Consider the following 21,989-nt stretch of genomic DNA (forward strand, 5'->3'; position numbering starts at 1 on the left):
GTGAGCAGTTGTGATGTCATTTTCAGTCGACAAAACGGCCGCCCCCAGAGATGGCTAAAAACGAATGCGTTTTGCTGCTTTATTCATATTCCACAAATGCAATATTTATCAGAATGCCGTTTTTCAACTAGTGGGCCTGCTGGGAACATATTCTTGAAAAAAAAAATGTTTGGGTTGACTTCCGCTTTAAATATTTCCTTTGCACTGATGTCTACTGAATATGGGAAGAAAAAAAATAGTTGCGAATCAATCAGGTTAACAGAGCAACTTTGTGGGGTATCGAGGTTTGTACAACAATTAAATGTCAACATCGACCCGGGCCCGCATATTAACAAAAAAAAAAAAAAAAAGACATCTGAAGAGATGATATGCATCCGTCAAACAACCAACTAGAAAGTGCAAGGTGTTTTGGATATAGGCGACTACCAAGCAAAGATACAAGATCAAACTGTTTTGACTGCACTAAGTTTGCTTATCGAATGCTACCGTAAAGATTCAGAAGTTTGCTTTTGGAAAGCCGCAGACGCACGTGACCGACGGCGACCCGCTGACTTGTAGTCGTGAAACGCTGCTCCGGCTAGCTTGGCTAACATTCAATGTTAAGCTGTTGGTTGGCGCCCCACAGCGGAGATATATCAATGCTGCCCATAATTTCAGCAGTTGGAGCTTTTTGTTCCGCTGTGGAGCCACTGACGGACAGTGGCATCGTTTTCAGAAAGATCGAAAAAGAGAGAGTGCATCTCAAAGGACATACTACACACAATATTGTGAGCTATCGCCTCGTGGCTATTTGTCGTCCAATGTGGCCAACAGTAGTGCACCATATGGAGGGGACAGTATTATGACAGATGAGCCCCGTGATGTCGACCTCCCCCCCCCACCCACCCAGCCCCAGGGCACCGCTTCCAGGCTGTCACGTGTGACGGAACATCGCCGCAAAAGGTCAGAGGTGACTATGTGTAGAAGATGACCTCGGGAATCTGTCCGTCCTCTACTGAAGTGCCATTGTTGTTACCCGCCGCGTAGCAGAAGGTGAAGCAGGTCTTGGTGCCCGTGGTCGATGACTCGTGTGTTATCTTCCGCATACCCTTCGTGCCGTAATGAGAGTCCGGACCCTGTAGGAGAGAGACCGAGAGAAGGAGTAACCACGGGCAGAACACACACGATGGCGTCAGGGAATTCAGTTCAGGTTCCCTTAATTGAACATAAACCGAGGTTGCGCCACTTAAAGAAAAGGTGTCATATGTCAGTTTTTGTTGATTATGGCGGCGCCGTGTGGACAAAAGCGGTAGTGTTTTGACAAAAATCAACCACATTTCCCATGCGTGCCAGCGCGTAGTGTCGTGAAATCCTGAGCCGTCCTTATAGCGAAAGGAAGAAGTGCGTATGCCGTAAAGCAATTCAGGATATTTGTATTTTTTTGTGTGCCAGGGTCGATCCCATCCTCCTCAAAGTTGCCTTGTGCCAGTAAAAACGATACAGACCCCCTCAGGGCATGAAGTCCCATTCAACTACTGTACTTGTAAGTCAATGTTTCATCAAAACAGTTGTGAAAACATTTTACTAAGGTCGATTTCTTGCCCAGTGCTGCTTTAATTCGTAGGACATCAATAGAAACGGACAGGCACGCGCCACGGTCCAAATTCTTTTGCAAATGATGCTTTTGTCCCGTGTCTGGATAACCCCCCGGCTAATGAGCTCCAGAATGATTCTTCAACAAGTGTCTACTGTGACGGTGACCGGTGGAGACATGACTCCCATAACTGAAATTCTCAGCTGCAGTGTGAGGCAGGCTGTTGTTCCAGATAATGAGCTTGATAACGCTTCTCCGGCCAAGTGTTTAACGAGACGAGCGGAGATCTTCTCCCATCGCTGAAATTCTCAACCCCAACATGTGGCGAGTTTACCATACATTAAGCTTGGAAGCATTGGCATGGCGTGCAAATTAAGGAATTTCTGTACTTCCAGTAGTTAAAAAAAAAAAAAATTGTAAAAACTGTGGAGTGTGTACTTGAAATATTTAAATAACCCCTCAGCCTTTTTTAACAAAAAAAAAAAATTGGTATCCAGACCTTGAGTGTAGCACAGGCGGTGTAGTTAACGTTGGGCAGTATCTCCACCGGTTCTTTGAACATGACTCGGAAGGTGTTGGCTGAGCCGTCGCAGCTGAAGCCCGTTTCATTCTGACCCAGTACCGTGTTACTGTCCGTGTGAATGATCTACACAAAGAGATGTTACGCGACACATAAACAACATGGCTGAAAAGGACAATTGCTTGTGGATCGTACCTGAATGTTGACTTGGTAGTCCGTCGGTCCGTGTATGGAGCCGTACAGGCCGAACCCAACCACAAATATCCTTCGGTTTACTGAGAACCTACAAACACGATCAGAAGATTCTTCGTTTAAGAGAAGATGAACCTTTGCACCTTGACTTTGGTCTTCAAGCCGTTCTGTGACTAAGATTGGAACACAATTTACACTGTTGGCTGTCCTCCGCTCTTTGCCGAAATACTTGGCGAGTCGCTGTTTTGTCGCTTAAAAGGAAAGTCCACTCGTCTAAACTCGGCATTTTGATTACAATTGTTTCTAGTTCCAGTTGATAGTGACAAAAACGGGTGGATTTTGCCACTTAACTCATATCCCCCAAACTCAATATTAATCAGAATGTTGTGTTTAGTCTTAGTGGGGCTGCACAGAACATCATTTTGTAAAGACCATTTTTGGTTTGACTTCCCCTTCAAGGAAAAAACTCAGTACCGAGGAACAATGTTGAAGTCACGTGAGGAGCTTCATTTCAATAAAAGTCGTGCTTTGCTGATAATATTTGGGACCATAGTGCCAAGGAACTATGGTTAAGTGTGTTGAGGCGCTTCATTTAGACAAAAGTAGAAATGCATCCGCCATGTTTTATGAGGTTTAATTTAGGCCTTTTAGGGGCGTGGCCTACAGAATGACATCAGGAGCTGGCCAAGTTTGTTCAGTTCCAGCGTATGGATGACTTGTGGCCTACAGCAGCTCCTTTCACGTGGTGTTGAAAGCGCGTCGATGATTAGGGCCCTCCAAGGCATTACTGTACATTACTTGCCCCATGTTTTTTCTTAATTTTTTTTATTTTAACTTCAAGCGGTGGCCTGTACTCCACATTTTGGCTCTCAATAGTTACACCGTCAACGCGCTTATTCTTACGTAGGGACGCCACGTAGGGAAGCTAATGCAACTTACCGTATGCGGTCGCTTGTCCCGCTGTAGCCCCAGCGACTCTCCACCTGCCCAAAGCGCGTGATGCTGCACTCCTTCCCGCGGAGGCAGCAGCGAGGCCGATCGATGAAGTCGACGCGCGGTTTGGGGTTCACTGTGAAGTGGAGGAAGAGACTCACCACCTCCCTATCAGTCAGTATGCTGGACTGCGCCGGGCCTGATGGAGCAAAACGCAGCCAAGAAATCTTGAGCAAAGTGTACTCGGGAGGGAGGTTTCGCTACGTTTCCGCTCACCCGCAGCGAACTCTTCGATGGTCATGAGAGGGAAGCGGATGAGCGTGAGGGCCTTGCCCAGCACTTTGCGCTTGTTCTCTGGGGTGGGTTGCAACTGCTGCCTGTGGGCCTCCGCCTCCGCCCAACGCACGGCAGCTCCAAACAAACGCACCTCCCGCACGCCCAAAGTGTCCCGCTCCAACACGGCAACCAGCGTATCTTTAAAAAAAAAAAAAAAAAAGGTACGTCAACAATCAGATGCAATGTGAGCAGTCACGGTCAAAATAAAAAAGGCGAGCAGGAGGATGATACCAAGGTCGACGTCTGTAAAGCCTTCGGCGGCGAGGGCGTCTCCTGTGTTCTTATCAATGTTTTCTAGACAGAGGCTGGCCAGCTGAGGCTCATCAAACAAGCGGGCCTGAAACAAGACGACGAGAACATACGCTCAGCAGTGTCAATAATAAAAGGGTCCTCTCTCAGATTTCTTTAAAAGTCCCAATTTTGTGCAAGTCGCTCTACAACGGAAAAATATTTTTGAGGCAAGTTTATCCACGTAGCTTGCAGATAATGCCACGGATGCAGCGATATATTTGGATTTTCTTGACTGTGCATTGTTATCAGTAGCGCAGGCTTGGAATAACGGGTGTGACACGGTTAGGCAAAGGACGTGCGCTGCTATGCGAGCGCACTCGCGCTTTCGGGTCGCAGACTCGGTCAGCCATCGACGCCGGCACGTTTGTTGTTATCGCTGCTCAAGTGAACCAACTGCAGGCTTGTGTGAGGCAGAATAGCATGTTTTTTATCATTACTACCTTACTGATGTTTTTTTCTTTTTTTTTTTTTTTTAAGGCGCATGCAGTGCTGTTTATTTTGACATCCGCTTTAAAATGTGTTCCACACGATAGGATTGTTTGACCTGTGTGAGGAGCATAAAAGCATTGTCAGCTCTCAGGTTCTTCTTGAGGAACTCCACACAATGTGCCTCCAGGGCCGGCACAGCGTACTTCTTGGCCGTATAGAGCGTGGTCATCACGGTCTCCGGCCCAATCTGAACTTCATCAGAGTACAAAAACCTGCACAGGGACAAAGGGTAGCCATTTTTAGTGCCATCAATGCATTTTATCCAGGCTCAACTTTTGACCACAAGTATAGATTTGTGAAAAAAATAGGAAATCACCAAATTGTGACAAAGGAGGTTTCAACCTCCAAAAATTAACACGTAAATCTCAATACCAATTAACTGCACATGAATTCATCCAACACGAGGGCATTTTGATGGAGCAGGGTGTTCCAAGGCCAAGTTCAGATATGCTCTTTTAACGCTTGCTTTACAAGCATTTCCAGCATTGTAATAGCTGTGAACATTACCTCAAGTGTTTTGTTTTTTGATATCACATGGCCTTTACATGTCATTCTATTCGGCTCACAGCGTTCAGAAGTAGTGCTCAGTCATGTCGCTTAAAATATAAGTAGCAACGGGACTAAAACCGCCTCCATCGCAGGTTCCTGGTTCGCAGTCCTGGTATATCACAGATTTTTGGTAAATGTTATTAATGTTGTATTTTCATCATTGGCTGCATTCTATCCTGCGTGTCACGAAGTAAATACCCTTATGTACTGATTCGGCCAATCAGAGCGTCGCTATTGTTTTGTCAGCCACTGGCAGCTGTGTCAGGAGAGACGGCGCGCTGCTCGTCTCGATCACCTTGCTGATCACTTCTGCGTTTTCCTTCCCTGTGAGTGATGCAATGTTAGCGGAGTGCTATCCTGACATGCGTTGTGCACTGCAGTTGCAAAACAGCATTGATGGAGCCACCCAAGCATACCAAAGAAAACAAACACAACCAGTCAGCAACATGGCCCATAGCCATGTTCTTACAAAAAAAAAATTAAAAAGGTTCTTTTGACTTGGAAGCCTACAAGTTTAGGTTACGGGTGTGTGTACTGTACTTTTCAGACTTGCTGTCTTCATGTTTATAACCGCCACTTCTTGAAGGATCCCACTTGAACCTTTTTTCTTTTAATAGCTGTTATCCATTTACTACACCTTGGTTATTCTTTCGGCAATCTGTAGAATGCTCGTTCATTCTTTTGTACACTCTTGCCGTGGCTCCCTGGTGCATAACAGTTGTCTACCATAGTCAGCGTGGCGTTTGCGTTTACTCAAAGTAGCGACACGTTTTCTATGCTGCCAAAGCGGCGTTGTTTACGTTTGGCGCAGTGCACTGTGGGATGCGTGCCGTCAACGTCCGCAGAAGGCAACAATACTGATAAACGCATCCAACGGCTAACGGCACAAACTCCTGCCCTCGATCACAACATGCGAACTCTCAGTTCTTCTTACTTTAACAGCGCCAGAAAGGCGGCTGGTTCCACGTCAGGAAGCTCGATTTCCGTCGACGTCGTCGCCATTCCGCCGTTGAACATAGCATCAAACACGGCGCTTCCAACGGCCAGAACGAACCTAATAATGCGAGTCAGAACCAGCTGGTCAGATTCAAGTACCGCCCTTGAAGCTTTGTGCAGTCCAAACTCATTTTACCTGTGTGCAGGTATCCTCTGAACGCCCATCCCTTTGCCCACCAAGAAGTGAACGTCACTGAGCACTTCGTTGTTGAACAGAAACGCAACCCTCTCCTTCACGGTGCTCTTTGTCGCCTGCCAGTTGTACACCGGCTCTCGGTACACCAACACGGACGCGGCAGCGGGAGCGGCGGTGGGCGCCGTCGCCGGGGACGCGTTCGACGCCGCGATGGTTGCCATGTTAGACGCCGGGGCATCCATGCCTCCGGTGGCTGCCGCACTCGCCGCGCTCGGTGGCTGAAGGGAGCCCTGGGCGGTCAGTGGCGCTCCGGAGGTCAGAACGCCGTTGCCGTCGAGACCGCCAGGCCCCAGCTGCGGGTTGGACCGCCGAGTAGCTCCCTGCGCCCCGCCAGCCGAACCCAACGCTCCGCCGTTGGATGCCGGCATTGAGAAAACGCTATTGCTGGGCTGGCTGTTTCCTAGAGGACCTGGGCCGGCGAAGTTGAGGCAAGGAGGCCTGCCACTATTCTCACCAGCAGCCATCTTAGATGGAGCATAGGCGTCAAGAACACGCTTCTTCGCCTTGTCAATTTCTAGTGCTATCGACGTCAAAACGTTTGTATAGCGTCCCCTGCCGCGCCACCTCGAGTAGGAACCCATTCCAGTTGGACACAGGGCGGGAGGCAGGGTTTTTGATAAAGGTTATTCAGATGGCCTCATTTTTGTTATTTTCTTCATTTTATATTTAAAGATACTTAAAAAAAAAACAGACACCCTTGCATGGTATGTAAACCCTCCAATTACGCTTTAAAGTCAAATGTAAAAATAAATTACCCGTAGTCCAAACTTTTGTGCTGGCTACATTATTTTTCTTTTCTTCTTCTTCATAGGTGTTGTAATTTTGTTTGATTTGTAGACACTCGTGCATTGTATAGTAGTACCCCCGATAAAACACAATGTTCTAGCCTTTGTCATAATTATTGATATGTGCAACATGTAAAAGCTGCCCTAAGCCCAAACTATTCAAGTTGATTAAATTCAAAGAAATAACAAATCATCAACATCAAACCGAGTTCTACAGATTTATACCTGGTGTTCATCTCTAACAAACAGACGATTCGATACGTATCAAAAAGTTTGAGAGCCACCTGACCAGTCTATTGTATTTATTGATGGTATTATTACGACGTGATAACGATTGTATTAAGAGGTCATTAAATCCCCAAATGAAGGCCCGCTACTGGTTCTCGACTTTTGACAATATGTGTCTGACAGTGTACTATAGTATTAGTTTGAATGATGTGACTGATTTGAACGATTGCAGTCCTACCACGTCGCCGTCCTCCCTTCACCTCCCCTCGTACTGCTTCTCATCCTAGTGACGTCACATCGGCGAGGGGAGCTGTCCTGCTGAAACAAGATGGCTGTGCGGGCGGGAGGAGCGGCGAGCTGAGGCAATGCAGGGGAGCTACCAAAGTGGACACAGGGTTTCACCCCTGTGCCGAGCAGCAGACGACAGCCGCGCGTAGCCAGCCACGATCCCTTTTGAAGAGAACACCTCGTTTTTCTTCCACAAATTCGTCTTTCAGTCGTCCGACGGAGGGAGCGAGACTACAAATCGCGGTTCGGCCAGGCAGCGGCGGCTCAGTGGAGGACGGCAGGGAACCCTCACGCCACGAGATGTCCCTACTATGCGTGGGAGGTAAGACGGAAACTGACATCTTATTTGGCCTCTCTCTTGGTCGTGTTTTTTTATTTTTTTTTATTTTTAGTACTGCACCAAGCTGTCCGACGGCTTTGATTGAAAACTCTTGCTCTTGTGGCAGCATCTCTTCAAATGGCCACCGAACACGTTCACTTAAGTGTCACTCGCACCTTTTCCTTAAGCCACGGGAGCTAATTGGTGTGAGGGGAAACGTGAGAGGCGAAACCGGTCGTGACCGTATATGTCGTCAAAGTACCTGAAAATATAATTAGCTGAGCCAACGTGCATTGGACTGTCTTTTCCTGCGTGAGCTAATAACGTTACTGTTGCGGTTGTCTTCAGCGTGTGTGTGCGCGGGCGCGTATTCGTGTCTGTGTGTGTGTGTGTGTCTTCCACTCATTGACGCGCGTGGGCAGACAGATGAGCAGGATGTGGAAAAGCCCCTGCCGTCGCCCTGCCGCGTTGTTGCCGCTGCAGCCTCCCTCCTTCCGCCGCCCGCCTGTAGTCGTGAGGGAATACTCGCCTGCTGGAGGGAGGTGCGCGTCACTTCTCAACGTCTCTCGCCCCCCCCCCCCCCCCCCCCCCTCAAGCGATGCGTCATCTCCTCCCACCCGACTTCCCGAACAAAAAAAAAAAGACACACCTGATGCTGATGCTGGTGCCTCTCATAGTCATGAATAAGCCTCTGCTACAATTGTCCATTAATGGAAAAGCGAGGTAGCTGAAGTCAAGTGACTCCCCAACCCAGCCCCTCCTTTCATTAATTTTATGAAGCGTTAGATAAATACTTTCGTGACGTTTCAGTGCTAGGTGAGCCCTTGAGCAAGGCATTGACTGTTTTGGCCATGCTTTGTGTGCTGCCAGTGGCACGGCGGCAGGATTTTCTCTCTCGTAGGGCTTGACTGATAATTGGGGGTGGGGACTGAGAAAATAATCAATTTTCATCACTTCACATTCTTTATAAAGAGGTTCTTGTTTTTCAATGAAAGGGTGATAAACAGCACAATCATGCTTGATATGAAAGTAATTTTAACCGAATTTGGCCAAAGAACATTCAGCAAAATAGCTCAGCTCAAGGCTCAGTTTGCGAACGTCACATGACCAAACCCAGAAAACAGGTGAGCCGTGATTGGTTACCTGAGCCCTGAGCAGTTGTGATGTCATCTTCAGTCCACAGCAAGTGGCAAAATGGCCGCCCCCTGAGATGGCTAAAAACGGGTGGGTTTTTCTGCTTAAGTCATATTCCAAAAATGCAATATTCATCAGAATGCCGTGTTGAGACTAGTGGAGGCATATAGAACATATTGTTGTGAAGAAAATTTGGGGTTTGACTTTAATCAGTTCTACGCAGTTTTCTGACCAGCCACTGTGCAGCGCAGGTACAGTACATCCACCAGAGGTTTTATGCCCTCATGTCTGAGACAGATGCCCCTTCATAAACGATTATGCATTGAAAAAAATGTGCATCATTTATTCAATTTTATTTCGTCAAGTGGTTGCACAAAAACAAATAATCCGAATCCAGATCGATTTTTTTAAAGCAGACTATACATCTACTTTAAAATGACAGCGAAATTAATATTTTATTTTGTGCAACCACTTGATGAAATAAAACTGAGCAAATTCAACCATCATTTTTTTCAGTGTGGATGGAGACATTTGTGCTAAAATTCACAATTGTGGACAATTTACAGTCTTTAAATTAGCCTAACATGCGTGACACTATCGAACGAACTCCGATAAACTGTGGCATGAACGCAACAATTCGGTGCCTTCGAAAACACTCGCAACAAAACATTCACCTCTCAGTCGGTTGAATTGACTCAATAATATTTGGTCAGGTGGTTGCACAAAATAAAATAATCTGGATCCGGGTACATTTTTAAAGTAGATGATTTTTAAAGTCTGCTTCAGATGATTTGACTTAAAATCGATTTAAAATCGAGTAAATGATTCACAGCATTTCTTTCAATGTCGGGGCTTAAGTTACTTCTCTAGACACTATATAAAGAAATAAATGAAATCTCAAATCTGACTAAAGCCTAGCGACCGACCAAAATGAAGCAAAAGTGATTTTTTGGTATGTTTTTCTAAACGTCAACTCGGCCATTGCATTCTACGACATGACCGTGTCCATCTGAATTCAATTCAGCGGTCAGTCCCGTCCGTGTGTGATTGACCGGCAACCAGTCCACAAGCACCAATCTGCCTTTCACTCAATGTCAGCTCGCGAAAAAACTCCAGCTGCCTGCCACCGTCAGCACGACGAGCCGTACGGGAAATGGACGAATGGATGGCTTGTGACTCACCGTAAACGTTTCCTGTTCAGTGTGAACCGAGCCGCAGGTCTCCCTGCTCTAAATGTGAGTAATCACCGTCACATGTGTCGGAGCTCGTGGCCATTGTCGTGTACGCAATAATGGCCAAATAGGGAGGCAAGGAGAGGTAAAGGCTTCGTCAAAGTCACCTCTCGTGCGTCATTCTTGATGCCAGCCCACCTCATCTCATTCGAGCAGGCGGGACCGCCCACTGACTGTCGGTCCCGGGTTGTCGTTGAAGCCCTCAGAGCCATCCATTCATAAAGGCCGGCCGGCGGCCGCGGCTGCCGTCAGGCTACGAGACTTGGCAGAGTGCCTGGCTTTTGTTCCCCCGGACATCATTCATGCTTACCTGACTGGGGCTATTTCTGGCCTCCACAGTGCTTGCGCTTCTTCAAGAGGCTGCCGTTTCTTCACACCATCTGTCGGCACGGCAGAAAGAAAGCAGCCACGCGGGCCGACTGTACCTGAAAACAGTTCTCACTTGCCAACATTTAAATCCAAATCAAATTCCTTGCTCTTGATTTGCCGCTTATCCTCTTCAAAGCTTGTGAAGCATTTCTGATTGAGGCTTTCATTGGTTGTGGTCAATCGGGCACTAATCCCGACAACTTTTTTATTTTTTTATTCAGAGTTCAGACATATGTTTATGTAATATACTGTTATAATTATATAAACTAATTATGATAATAATAATATACTATTTCTATATACACAGGAGCAGAGTGAAAAAGTTCAAAGTGATTGTGTACTTTTTGCATTCCAAACGTAATCCTACACTCTAAAAGCAGTTGGGTTGAAAATAACACAATTTTGGGTCAAAAAAGGAGCGATCACTACCTGACCCAACTTTCTGGGGGGTTTTTTTCTGCAAAAACAATCGCAGAAATGGGTAGTTTTGTACAAAACAACACCAAAAACTGGGCCGCTTTGTACAAAACAACCCAAGATGATGGGTCAAATTGACCCAATTTGTGGATTGATCCATTTTTGACCCAAAATTGAGTTATTTTTAACCCAACTATTTTTAGAGTGAAACAAAAGGGCCTCTTGCTGTGCTTGATCTACTAGCAAAGGCTCACTTCCTTCTGAGGATGTGCCGAAATGCTGAGACACACATCAACATATTTCTGCACTGTACTGATGTTGTCTCCGCCAAAACCTAGGATCCCCCTCCCCCCCCCCCCCAATCCCCTCCCAGTTTACATTCCGCAACAGTTCATTGTTTGCTTGCTGTGGAGTCTGTCGACTTGGCATGCCGCTCAATTCTCAGATGTCAAAGTTTGCTGCGTCAGGTATTTAATGAATGAAAGCGCAGCATACAAAATGGCTTTGCATGCAAATAAAATGGCAAAAGTCAGTGGGTGTGGAAAGCGTCCACAGCCTCTACTAAGTGGGCTATGGCCGTGTTCACAATCAACCAATCACAGCAATACCAATATAGCTACTTATATCGTCGCCAACGTGTCCCATTTTTTCCAATTTTTTGATTTTTACGTTAATAGGGCTTCTGCGTCACAGACATCCCATAAATGTGAAAATTAACAAAACATTTTTTAAAAAAAAATTGGACGTATGTGTTTTTCACGATATATTGTTAGCATTCAAAATAATTTCAGCTGAAGAGCTGCTACATATTGTTGTACGAACCCTGACCGAAGCATAAAAATGGATGTTCTCTCACTCACGTAACAGCATTGCACTTAACACAAAAAGGGCTTTGCTGACTCGGGGCGATTTTACATAAACGTTTCTTTTTTTTTTCCGCTGGTTACTATGGCGACAGGTAGTGATGTGGCAGGCCACTATGAGAGAAGTTGATATTGGTGTTCGCAGCACGTCTCCCGGGAGGCGATGGACGTAAACGTTTATTTCCTAGCACTCGCTTTGGATGGCGTTGCTATGCGCGTTTGGGCGCTTGGTGTGTAAAGTCACAGTGAGAGTGACGTGGAGATTGTTTGGAACAAGAGCGCGGTAGAAAGCAGCATTAAAAATGTATGAATGCTCCTCGTCAAAGCCGGCAAAGCGCTGGTGCAGTGGGGACTGTCACAAAAAGTCGAACAACATGCTTGCTTGAAAAAGATAAAGAAGTGTTTCGTCGTTCATGATACTTGATTTATCCCTCAGGCTCTTTGCTTTTTGTAAAACACCATAGCGTAGACCGATTTACGGCCGAGCCCATTAATTATCGTCTCCGATGTTCCGTGTTTTGACGAATATCGGCATCGGCCTTTTTTGAAAATCTGATGGCCGATAATGAAGCTATTTATTTAAATTTTCAGCTAACTTTATAAGAGCTTCTACTGACCCTGGTAACACTTTGCTCTCTTTGTTTTTGTTTAAACTCAAAACAAAGGTACGTGAAATTTGAACATTGCTGTCATTTTGAAAGTTTGAAGGACCTTATTTACTGTAGAAAACTAAACGGAGCTATTGTTGACGTTTTCATGTAAGGTGCTGATGACCTTGGGAGCTCCTTTTTGTTAGAATTTTACAACAAAGATGTATATTGGCAAACGTTTATAAAAAATCGGTATCGGCCCTGAAAAAAAAAACGTATCGCTCTCTAGCGAGAAAGCAGCACGTTTGCACCGTATCTGCATAGTTGCAGTTTCTTTTCTCTCCAAACAGTTCACAGTCAAAGAAACGCTGAGCTGCCAAAAAACGAGAAAGAGCCGTTCTATATGGTACACTGTCTGATGCTCCCGCATGTAATATTGCCTTTGTAACTTCCAGAAGAGAACTAGCTGGTGTTTTTGCTGCAAATGAAAGCAGATGGCGTTCTTGTTTGTGATTCTGTCTCTCTGTGCGCTCCCACAGTGAAGAAAGCCAAGCTGGATGGAGCCCAAGGTAAGTCATCAGGTGGATCGCATGCGGAGTGACGGGCTGCTGGGAAATATGTCGCAATTGTCCGTTTTATGTCGACGGTTCTTTGCGTTGCAATAGCTCAACAAGGTTTTCTTTTCTTTCTGATAGAAAAGTTCAACACCTATGTGACTCTGAAAGTCCAAAATGTGAAGAGCACAACCATCGCTGTCAGGGGCAACCTGCCCAGCTGGGAGCAGGACTTCATGTTGTGAGTCCTTCGTTAGTGCTCTGTCTGCCTTCACTTGACTCCTCGCTCTTTTCTCCTCTCGGCCGCTCGGGTCGCTCGACATCGGCGAATTTAAACCTGACTTGCGTCTTTCTGTTTTCATGGTTTGATTCATTCCTGGGTTGAAGCTTTTCCCCTCCGCATGCACGACTGCCTCGTTGTTTGCCTTGCCACTTTCTCCCCTCAGCATTTTTGTAGACCGATTATCGGGCGGGCCGATTACCGGCACCGATATTTGGCTTTTTGACGAATATCGGAATCAACCTTTTTCAAAACTCTGCCGGCCGATAATAAATCAATTTAAAACTGTGGAAATCAATACAAAGATATGTGAAAGTTTAACATTTCTGTCATTTTGACATTTTCATTGACTTTTTTCATTTAGTTTTTCTTTATCTTGCCGACATGCCGACAACCCTGGGTGCGCCCTGAACTTTTTGTTAGATTTTTACAGGGATGTATACTGTCAATAATTTCTTGTAATAATGATTTATCACAATTATGCAAACCTGAAACATTGTTCAATAAACATGCTTAAAGACATGACAAAAAAGGTAAGAGTAAATCTTTCTTTAGATTTTGATGTCAATATTTTCCTTTTTACTGAAGATGAATATCGACTCCAAATATCGGTTATCGCCCTCCTTGGTTACTAATAATCGGTATCGGCCCCGAAAAAAGCATTTCGGTCTATCTTTTGTTAAAAACAACACAATTTTGGGTCAAAAATAGACCGATACACAATTTGGGTCAAATCGACCCACTTTCTTGCGTTGTTTTGTACAAAACTACCCATTTTTTTAGGTTGTTTTCTGCCAAAAAAAAAAAAAAAAAGAAAGTTGAGTCAAATTGACCCAAATTGTGGATTGGTCCATTTCTGACCAAAATGATGTTATTTTTAACCCCACCGTTTTTAGAGTGTTGGCATCCTTTTCAATTAGTTTGTCCGAGCTCGTAGCTCAATAACAATCCCAACCACGGAAATGCCTAAAACGCGACACGACATGCGGTTTCGTGCCGTATTGACCTCACAGCGTATGCCTGATGGATGGCGGGAAATCATTTCATTTGTGGGCTGCAGCTAACTGGCTGACCGCAGTCCCGTGCACTATCATTGCTCGCATGCTTGGAGCCGTTCGGCGTTGTTCTGAGGTTTGCCTCGCTGAAGCGCTGCTGCGTAATATTCGGGCAGGCAGGGAGACGCAAACGGACTGAAAGTGACCCTGTCTTCCCGTGTGCCCGTTTCAAATGATTCCCCTCACTTTCTCATTCCAGTGAGATCAACCGCTTGGACCTGGGCCTCACTGTGGAGGTGTGGAACAAAGGCCTAATCTGGGATACGATGGTCGGCACCGTGTGGATTCCCCTGCACAGCATCAGGCAGTCGAACGAGGTCGGCCACCGAAGTCCCCAAATATTCTTTTGGGAGTGTTTACCTGCTTGAGGTTGCCTTGTGCAACGCGCATCTCCCTATCCAGCTCTTTGCCGTCTCGGTTGTGCACGCAGGAAGGGCCGGGCGAGTGGCTGACGTTGGACTCGCAGGTCATCATGAGTGAGAATGAGATCTGTGGCACCAAAGATCCCACGCTTCACCTGGTGCTGCTCGACACGCGCTTCGAGCTGCCCCTCGGTAAGTGCGTTCCGTCTGCCTTTTTTCCACGCGGTTATTGAGCAGCTCCAGCGGATTGCGAATGCGGCCAATTGCAAAAGGATCATCGCTGAGCACACACGTGCAAAACTATGACATTACGACGCCTTGAGCAAGGAATCAACATGACCTACTTTTGATAGTTGCATGCGGGACTGTGGATGGGCGTCAGGGAGGGGGTGTGTCCTTTCCCTCTCATTGATCACACACCGAGTTCCTTCGCAACATTGATTAGGTCTTATTTCCCCTCCAGCTAGGTGATATTGAATATCCGACTCCTCGGCTTGCAGGGCTGCCCTATTTATAGGTTGCAGGGCTTTGAGTGAAATTCCATCGTCCCTTTATTCTGCTCAAAGAAATGACTTGTTTTAAAGGGGGTGGTCAACCCAAAATATTTCTTTACAAGAAAATGTTCTGTGCAGCCCCATGAGTTGAAACACAGAATATGCGCTCCCTCTTCCGAGCGTCAGTTTGGAGGCGAGGAGCAGCTTTTTGGTCCAACTGGAGACGCTTCAGGGAGGACTGGCCGACACCGGTGCAAAGAATTTTTTTGAGTTGACTTCCGCTTTGAGCTTGAGCACTTGAGCCAAAAAAAAAACAAAAAAAACAAAAAAAAAACATAGACCAGAGCTGCAATTTTTAGCTTCGATAAGATGATACATGATCAGATTTGTCTCACCTGTCTTTGATTTTGCCTTTCAGACATCCCAGAGGACGAGGCGAGGTACTGGGCCAAAAAACTGGAGCAACTCAATGCGATGAGGGAACAAGATGTAAGCATTCACTTGTTGTTGAACATCGCAACATTGGCGGCAGGTTCTCTCGCGCTTTGAGGGCATGGCAACGTGATTGAAAAATGTATTTCATATTATTTGTCTCAGTACTCATACCAAGAAGAACAGGAACGCCCGCTCCGGGTCCCAAGCACCCAGTGCTGTAAGTACATCCGCCGTTTGTGTCGTAAATCGAAAGCGCAGCGTCACGGCTCGAGTGTGATTCGATCGCTGGAGTGAACACGACGTGCAACCGCGCACGGGTTTGTTGCGCGGTGGCGTGCAAACGGTCAGCGTTGCCACACCGCAAGGGATCAATAGCGGGATCGGATGTCTGGAGGCAAGCTCCGGCGGGATGCGGCTCGACTTCCGCCGTCCTCTCGGTCTGCGGAATGTGCTGAGGCGACAGAGAAAAGCTGCAATGCCTGCTCACGTTTGGGTAACTTTGGGAGTCATGATTGCGTCTCACGCCATTCTTTTTCATTTTCAGGTAATTGGAGTTTATGGGGAGATCAACCGAGTGAGTGCGCAGCATGCAGCATATGACACGCACGCACTTTCCACACATAGTCGTCATATCTTGAGTCAAACCTTGCTTAAAATTCGCGTTTTTACAATTGGCAGAATTCGAGCTTGAATTTGACTTGACGTGCCTTTAAATGTTTGAAAGGCTGTAAAGAGACAAAAAGACAAGCTGGCCCTTTTTTTTCATTCCTTTGTGGTTTCCATGAAGCGCTCTTACAAAACGAAGGGAAAATGTCCACCAACAGAAACACGGAGAAAAATCTTAACTCATTCACTGCCAGACCTTTTCAGATCCTCTTTGATCTTAACGTTTGAAAAAAAAAGTGAAAAAAATTCCCTCCAAGTTGCTTGGATAGAATGGCTGGAGTGTGAAAAGACAAATAAATACGTCAATGGCAGTGAATGAGTTAAGCACGGTTTCAAGGTCAGTTTTTAAACAGAAACCAAACAGTCGAGGTCAGACGAGAAAAACAAACGTGCCAAAAAAAAAAAAATCTCTCTTCTAATGTTCTGATTTGTGGCTTATTTAGTCTTGCAATTTGCTCTTAAATCTTATTTTGTATTTGCAACATAACTCCTGGGCCACAACTTCTTCACTCATTCCGAACGAGGAAGAAGATACACATCTTTAAAGATTATTAGAGAAAGAGGGACATGAGTGGGTACGGAAAAGTGAGCCAGGAAAAAAAGAGAAAAGCGCCTTCTGGTCTTAAAATAGTGCTTACGTGCCCAGACAGTGAAAGAAGTTCATCTGCTGCCTTCTTCATCACTCAAGGGATTCATCTACAATGGTGAATATTCCCAATTTGAAGCAAATCAGCCCTCTTGAGGTCCCTCATCATGTCCCTAATGATCCGAATGCTCCGATGCAAGCAGGGACGGATTATGCCAAGTTGCAAAACCGTTGACAACAAAAGTTTTCATTTTCATCCTGAAGTGAATCACTTTGTACACTTGTTATTCTTTCGTCTTCCTGACGGAATTGTCCTTGACGTGACTCGCACCACATCCAGTTTGTGTCTTTGTGGGTGTAGATGACGACCCCGACAGCGCGGTGGACGACCGGGACAGCGACTACCGCAGCGAAACTAGTAACAGCATCCCGCCTCCGTACTACAGCACATCCCAGCCCAATGCCTCCGTCCACCAGTATCCGATCAGCCACCAGCACCGGAACTCCAGAGGCGGCTCATACCCGCACTCCACCAACAGCCATGACCTTGACTACCATCATCAGCGGACTGTTAGGTGGGTGCCTGCCTGTTGTTGGGTTGTAACCCGCTCAGTACAAACATCAAGTCCATTTTCTGTCTTTAGCCCTGAATTCTTCCAAATGAGTCTCAAAGGGCTTCACAAGCCCACATGCAGTTCACAAAAGTCACATCTTCCTCCTCTAAACTCCCTACCTGGGCACGTAAAAACTCCGCAAAAACTAGGGCTGAATGATTTTGATAAACAATCAGATTTCGATCATATTGGGTTTGCGATGTAATATGTGATTATTGATTTAAAGCGGAAGTCAACGCAAACATTTTTTTTTTCAAGAATAGGTTCAAGCCCACTAGTTGAAATAGGGCATTCTCATTAGTTTTGCGTTTGTGGAATATAAATTAAGCCACAAAATGCACTAGTTTTTAGCCATCTCTGGGGGCGGCCATTTTGTCACAACTGCTCACCACGACCAATCACGGCTCAGATTTAGAAAATAGGTCGGTCGTGATTGGTCGTTGTGAACAGTTTCGATGTCATTTTCAGCAAAATTCATCAGAATGCTGTGTTTCAATTTGTGGGCCTGCTGGGAACATATTCTTGAAAAAATTATGCTTATGTTGACTTCCGCTTCAAAGTCAATTCAAATTCACTTTCATATTGATCTGTATATGAGAGGGGAATTTTCACATCACCCAACTAATTCATGATTCATTATGATGATCTATTCATTGATAATTACATACTGCAACTCATTTCAGCCAGCAGTGATGGGTGCACCAAATTTGAATTTCAGTTGTCCAGCTGCAAATAGTCAACGAATTTCTGCCGTCCAGCCTATGGTGAGCCCTCCACGGGCCAAGCAAGACTAAATGTGATTTGTCTTTCATTGTTGTTTTACGCCACTGTTAGGTTATCGACGTATCCTGCACATGCTGGGAGTGAAACTGTGCAACTCTCCGCCTCTCTCCTGATGAATAATTCAAAATGCAATCTCGTGTTCAATACTGCACAAAAGATTAGCCGCTTGTGTGAATGTAGTGGACGGGGCAACCCTGGCACATTCTTCTTCGTTCCTCCTCGGCTACTTGGCATCAGCGTTCACTCCTCCCTTTCTGTCTTCGCTCTCTCTCTCTTTCTCACCCCAGCTCAACTCCCTTCTTCGGTGATTATTAGCCCGATACATTTCCTGTATTTTGTTGCGTTTCTGTCTGCTGCGTGTTTCTTTTGTTTTGTCATCTCTCTTAAAGCGGAAGTCAACCCAAACATATTTTTTTCCAAGAATACGTTCCCAGCAGGCCCACTAGTTCAAACACGGCATTCGGATTAATATTGCGTGTGGAATATAAAGTTCAGCAGGAAAATGCACACGTTTTTAGCTATCTCTGTGGTCGGCCATTTTGTCTTCTGTCGACTGAAAATGACATCACAACTGTTCACAACGACCAATCACGGCTGACCTGTTTTCTGAATCTGAGCCGTGATTGGTCGTTGTGAGCAGTTGTGATGTCATTTTCAGTCGACAGAAGACAAAATGGACGCCCCCAGAGATGGCTAAAAGCAAGTGGAATAACACTTATTCCACAAACGCAATATTTAACAGAATGCCCTGTTTCAACTAGGGGGCTGGCATGGAACATATTCTTGAAAAAAAAAATGTTTGCGTTGACTTCCCCTTTAAGGCCTTTCAGCTGGCCGTTCCGGTCTATTTCCTGCCCACAGTAGACACCTAGCGCATTCTCCCCTCTCTTCTTTTTTTCTTGCAGTCCCACCGGAAGCTACGCATCATCTGCAGAGTTGAGCCGATGCAGCAGTCAGCTGAGTGAAGAGGACTACGTCGGTGAATACGGAGATCGGGACCCCTACGACGAGAATGACTCCTACCATTCGTGCCACTCGTCTGTGAGCTACAGTAAAGGTTCGCCAGACTGGGACCCCGACGAGACCCAGGGCGCGTATAGTGACGAGGGCGGCTACAGCAAAGATGGGGGCGAGGAGGCAGCTCTGTATGAGGAAGAAGACGGTGGCTTATACGAGGTGGAAGAGGAGGGCCTTTATGAGGATGAAGACTTGACGTACGATGATGACGACTTCTACAATTTGGATGGAAACCTCAGTGAGGATTTGGAACCTCCGTTCACACCCACCCCACCATCCGCTGCCCCAGCCGCTCTCGATGCGGCAAGCTCGAGACCCCCGCTGGAGAAACAGCCCTCGGTACATGAAAAACAACCCGCCAATCAGGCGACCAGCCAGGCTCCCCCTGCTGGCGTTGCCCCAACAGCGCAGCACACTTCTCAAGCACCTAAACAGGCCCCGCCCCAAACGCAGGCACAGGCGGCTGCGTCTGCCGCTTCCTTCTTCTCAATGGCCAAACCCCTGACAGCCGCCGTCACGGGCTTAGCTTCCACGTTTCTGTCTTCGGTCCCCGCCGCGCAACCCGCCCAGTCTCATCCCCCGCCACCGGCCGCATCTGAACAGCATCAGTCTGCAGCAGCAAACAATCTTCCACCTTCCCACCCGGCCACCTTGGCTGCAACTCAGCCCCCGTCCACTGTCACGGGCCCCTCTCCCCAACAGATTGCAAATTCTACTCAGCCCGCCTCTCTACTTCATGGCTCGGCCACCGTACAGTCAGCTGCCCCGATGGACGAGGGCTCGCAAATGGATGAAGAGCCTCGGTTGGAGGAGGGAAACACACCGGAGGAGGCCGAGGTGTCGCCGACCCCCCCGGAGGAGAACCTCAGCCTGGAGCAGAAGGAGCCCATTGACACAAGCAGGCCACCGACCCCTGAGGAAAAAGAGATGCCGCCTGAGAGGTAGGCGAGACACGAAGCATCACATGCACAGGGTGTCCCACAAGTCACGATATACTTCCCCTTTTAGTTTTTTCCCCCTTTTCAGGCTTTGCTGTTTTTGTATCTTTCTCGAAGTTGAAGTAGCGTTGCAAAATTGCAGCATGTCACGAGGTTTTTCTGTCCTTGAGCGGAAAGTCAGCGCCATATTGAGAAGCTTTGCTTGTTCAAGTTACACCATCCACGGCAGGTTTCTTGAAGCAGGATCTCTTCTATTAATGAAAATTTCCCCACTGTGGGATCAATAAAGGCATTCTTATCTTATTAGTGGAAGGCCTGCTATTAATGACAACACCAAACTCTTTTTGCAGAGAAAGTGATAAAGCATTACCCGTACGCAAAGAAGATTGTTGAGAATCTTCTTCTTCTGCTTGAAGCCATGGATAGCGTGAAGCAACGACTATGCGCTCAAGCAGCGTGATGGCCACAAAGCTCCTGAAACGGGATCTGAACTGCAGTCGGGGGGGACGCAAAAAAATTCTTGCGAGGCAGTCATTTTTGGTCAGCAATGGGCTAGCGAATGACATGCTTTCAAAAACGGCTAAGCGGTCAAATGATGAATTTATTGAACAAAAGAGATAAAAGCAAATGTAGTGACTTTTGGGACACCCTGTTCGTCTCAGTATCTTGGTCACACATCACAAGTTGAACGCCTCACCCCCAAAATGTCTGCACCAGTCCTCCGGTCAAAGAGGAGCCCAAAGAGCCAGTGGATCCAGCAGTCCGAGCCAAAGAGAACTGGCTAAGACTCTACAACAAGGTTTTAGACCAGCTTCGCGAGGTAAGTGCGCAATGGCAGCGGTGCTCGGCGCACAACCGGTGCCAAAAATAGACGTTCCACAAACTCGACCAAGTCTTTGAAATATGTATGTGAAGTACATTCTTTATTTATACGCTAAAAAGACATACATAAGGTTCTTAGAGTGTGTTTTGAACGTGTTTGCAGCTAGAGGTGAAAAAGCATGTGCAATGTGTTTCATATACTACAAATGAAATATTTCCGTTTTCGCCAAATCGGTGACCTGGCAGACTAGAAACGTTTAGTTCATGACGTAGCGCCGGAATGCCGTTTTGAGTGCCTGATGTAGCCGCGACGTATGGCTGCGAAATATTTGGGTTGCTTTTATCAGTTTGCACTTGCATTATTCACATATTTTGTTGCTATTCATTGTTTTTAAATTGAGTTGTGCACAGTATTAATCACTTGCTTCAATGTTTATGTGCGTATGTCACTGTGTTTTTCGATACTTGGCCTCCCTTTCTTTGTCTTTTCTTTTTTTTTTTGTTTGTTTACGTGTCGGCCCAACTTTGTTTTTGTTCCAGTTTCATGTCATTGCCATAGCGACACTCGCATGCACTTTTCTTGGCCATCACTGGAGCATGCTGACAGGTAGGTCCAAGTTGATGGTGGCTTGAAAAGAATGTACTCATTTCTGGCTAAATCTAATAGTCACAAGAAAAGTCAGGTCTTTGGAAGGTATGCATATTGGTCTTTATGTCTTTTGAGAGCTCTAATAGTTGGTCAGAGTCAACACAATCTTTTTTTCTTCTTCACAAATTAGAAGCAATAATTGTAACCTTAATGGATTCTTTTAACCTTATGTAAGTGGAGTCCCTTGATGTATTATTATTGTGTATGTAAACCATAGAAGATTAGCTAGTGAGATATCGAATCGTCTTCCCGCGCCGCCAAAAATCTCTCTCATAAAAATTCTTTCCTTTTCAGGCGCGAGGAGAAACCTCCAGCTCGCTCTGGTTTGGTAAAGGAGGGTGAGTGTTTGCTGTCCGATGTAAATGAACACAATATCCCAGACATGGAAATGAAGACAATCTGTGTATTGCTGCTAATGTCACTTTTAAGATCAA

General features: G+C 46.2%; 2 protein-coding genes across 2 annotated transcripts in view; one reads left to right on the forward strand and one right to left on the reverse strand.

The window, feature by feature from the left end:
* Positions 1–65: 65 nt before the first annotated feature.
* LOC147141147 (BTB/POZ domain-containing protein 2-like) lies at positions 66–6,588 on the reverse strand. The gene is made up of 9 exons (XM_086042588.1): positions 6,016–6,588; positions 5,818–5,937; positions 4,390–4,546; positions 3,786–3,891; positions 3,495–3,692; positions 3,225–3,417; positions 2,289–2,376; positions 2,073–2,219; positions 66–1,115 (listed from the first exon to the last, which is right to left on the reverse strand). The coding sequence occupies exons 1-9, from the start codon at positions 6,537–6,539 to the stop codon at positions 954–956; spliced, it is 1,695 nt and encodes a 564-aa protein (XP_085898714.1). The 5' UTR covers positions 6,540–6,588; the 3' UTR covers positions 66–953.
* LOC147141148 (protein unc-13 homolog A) overlaps positions 5,658–21,989 on the forward strand; it is a 32,041-nt gene continuing 15,709 nt past the window's right edge. Inside the window, exons 1-13 of the mRNA XM_086042589.1 lie at positions 5,658–6,779; positions 7,376–7,698; positions 12,840–12,869; positions 12,996–13,095; positions 14,389–14,506; positions 14,620–14,743; positions 15,464–15,534; positions 15,643–15,697; positions 16,025–16,054; positions 17,094–17,307; positions 19,035–20,087; positions 20,802–20,904; positions 21,850–21,893. Coding sequence (XP_085898715.1) covers positions 7,677–7,698; positions 12,840–12,869; positions 12,996–13,095; positions 14,389–14,506; positions 14,620–14,743; positions 15,464–15,534; positions 15,643–15,697; positions 16,025–16,054; positions 17,094–17,307; positions 19,035–20,087; positions 20,802–20,904; positions 21,850–21,893 — 1,964 coding nt within the window. The 5' untranslated portion in view covers positions 5,658–6,779; positions 7,376–7,676. The remainder of the gene's footprint in view (positions 6,780–7,375; positions 7,699–12,839; positions 12,870–12,995; positions 13,096–14,388; positions 14,507–14,619; positions 14,744–15,463; positions 15,535–15,642; positions 15,698–16,024; positions 16,055–17,093; positions 17,308–19,034; positions 20,088–20,801; positions 20,905–21,849; positions 21,894–21,989) is intronic.

This window comes from Filicampus tigris, chromosome 10, assembly GCF_054856515.1.
Source record: "Filicampus tigris isolate MCC_2025a chromosome 10, RoL_Ftig_1.0, whole genome shotgun sequence".
Taxonomy (NCBI): Eukaryota; Metazoa; Chordata; class Actinopteri; order Syngnathiformes; family Syngnathidae; genus Filicampus; species Filicampus tigris.

Bases quoted from the DNA above. Each gene is read 5' to 3' on its own strand.
- LOC147141147 (XM_086042588.1), bottom strand. From the start codon at position 6,539: ATGGCTGCTGGTGAGAATAGTGGCAGGCCTCCTTGCCTCAACTTCGCC. The intron at 5,938-6,015 runs GTAAAATGAGTT...TCGCATTATTAG, and splicing joins CAGAGGATACCTGCACACAG to GTTCGTTCTGGCCGTTGGAA. The intron at 3,693-3,785 runs GTATCATCCTCC...TTTTTTTTAAAG, and splicing joins CTTTACAGACGTCGACCTTG to ATACGCTGGTTGCCGTGTTG.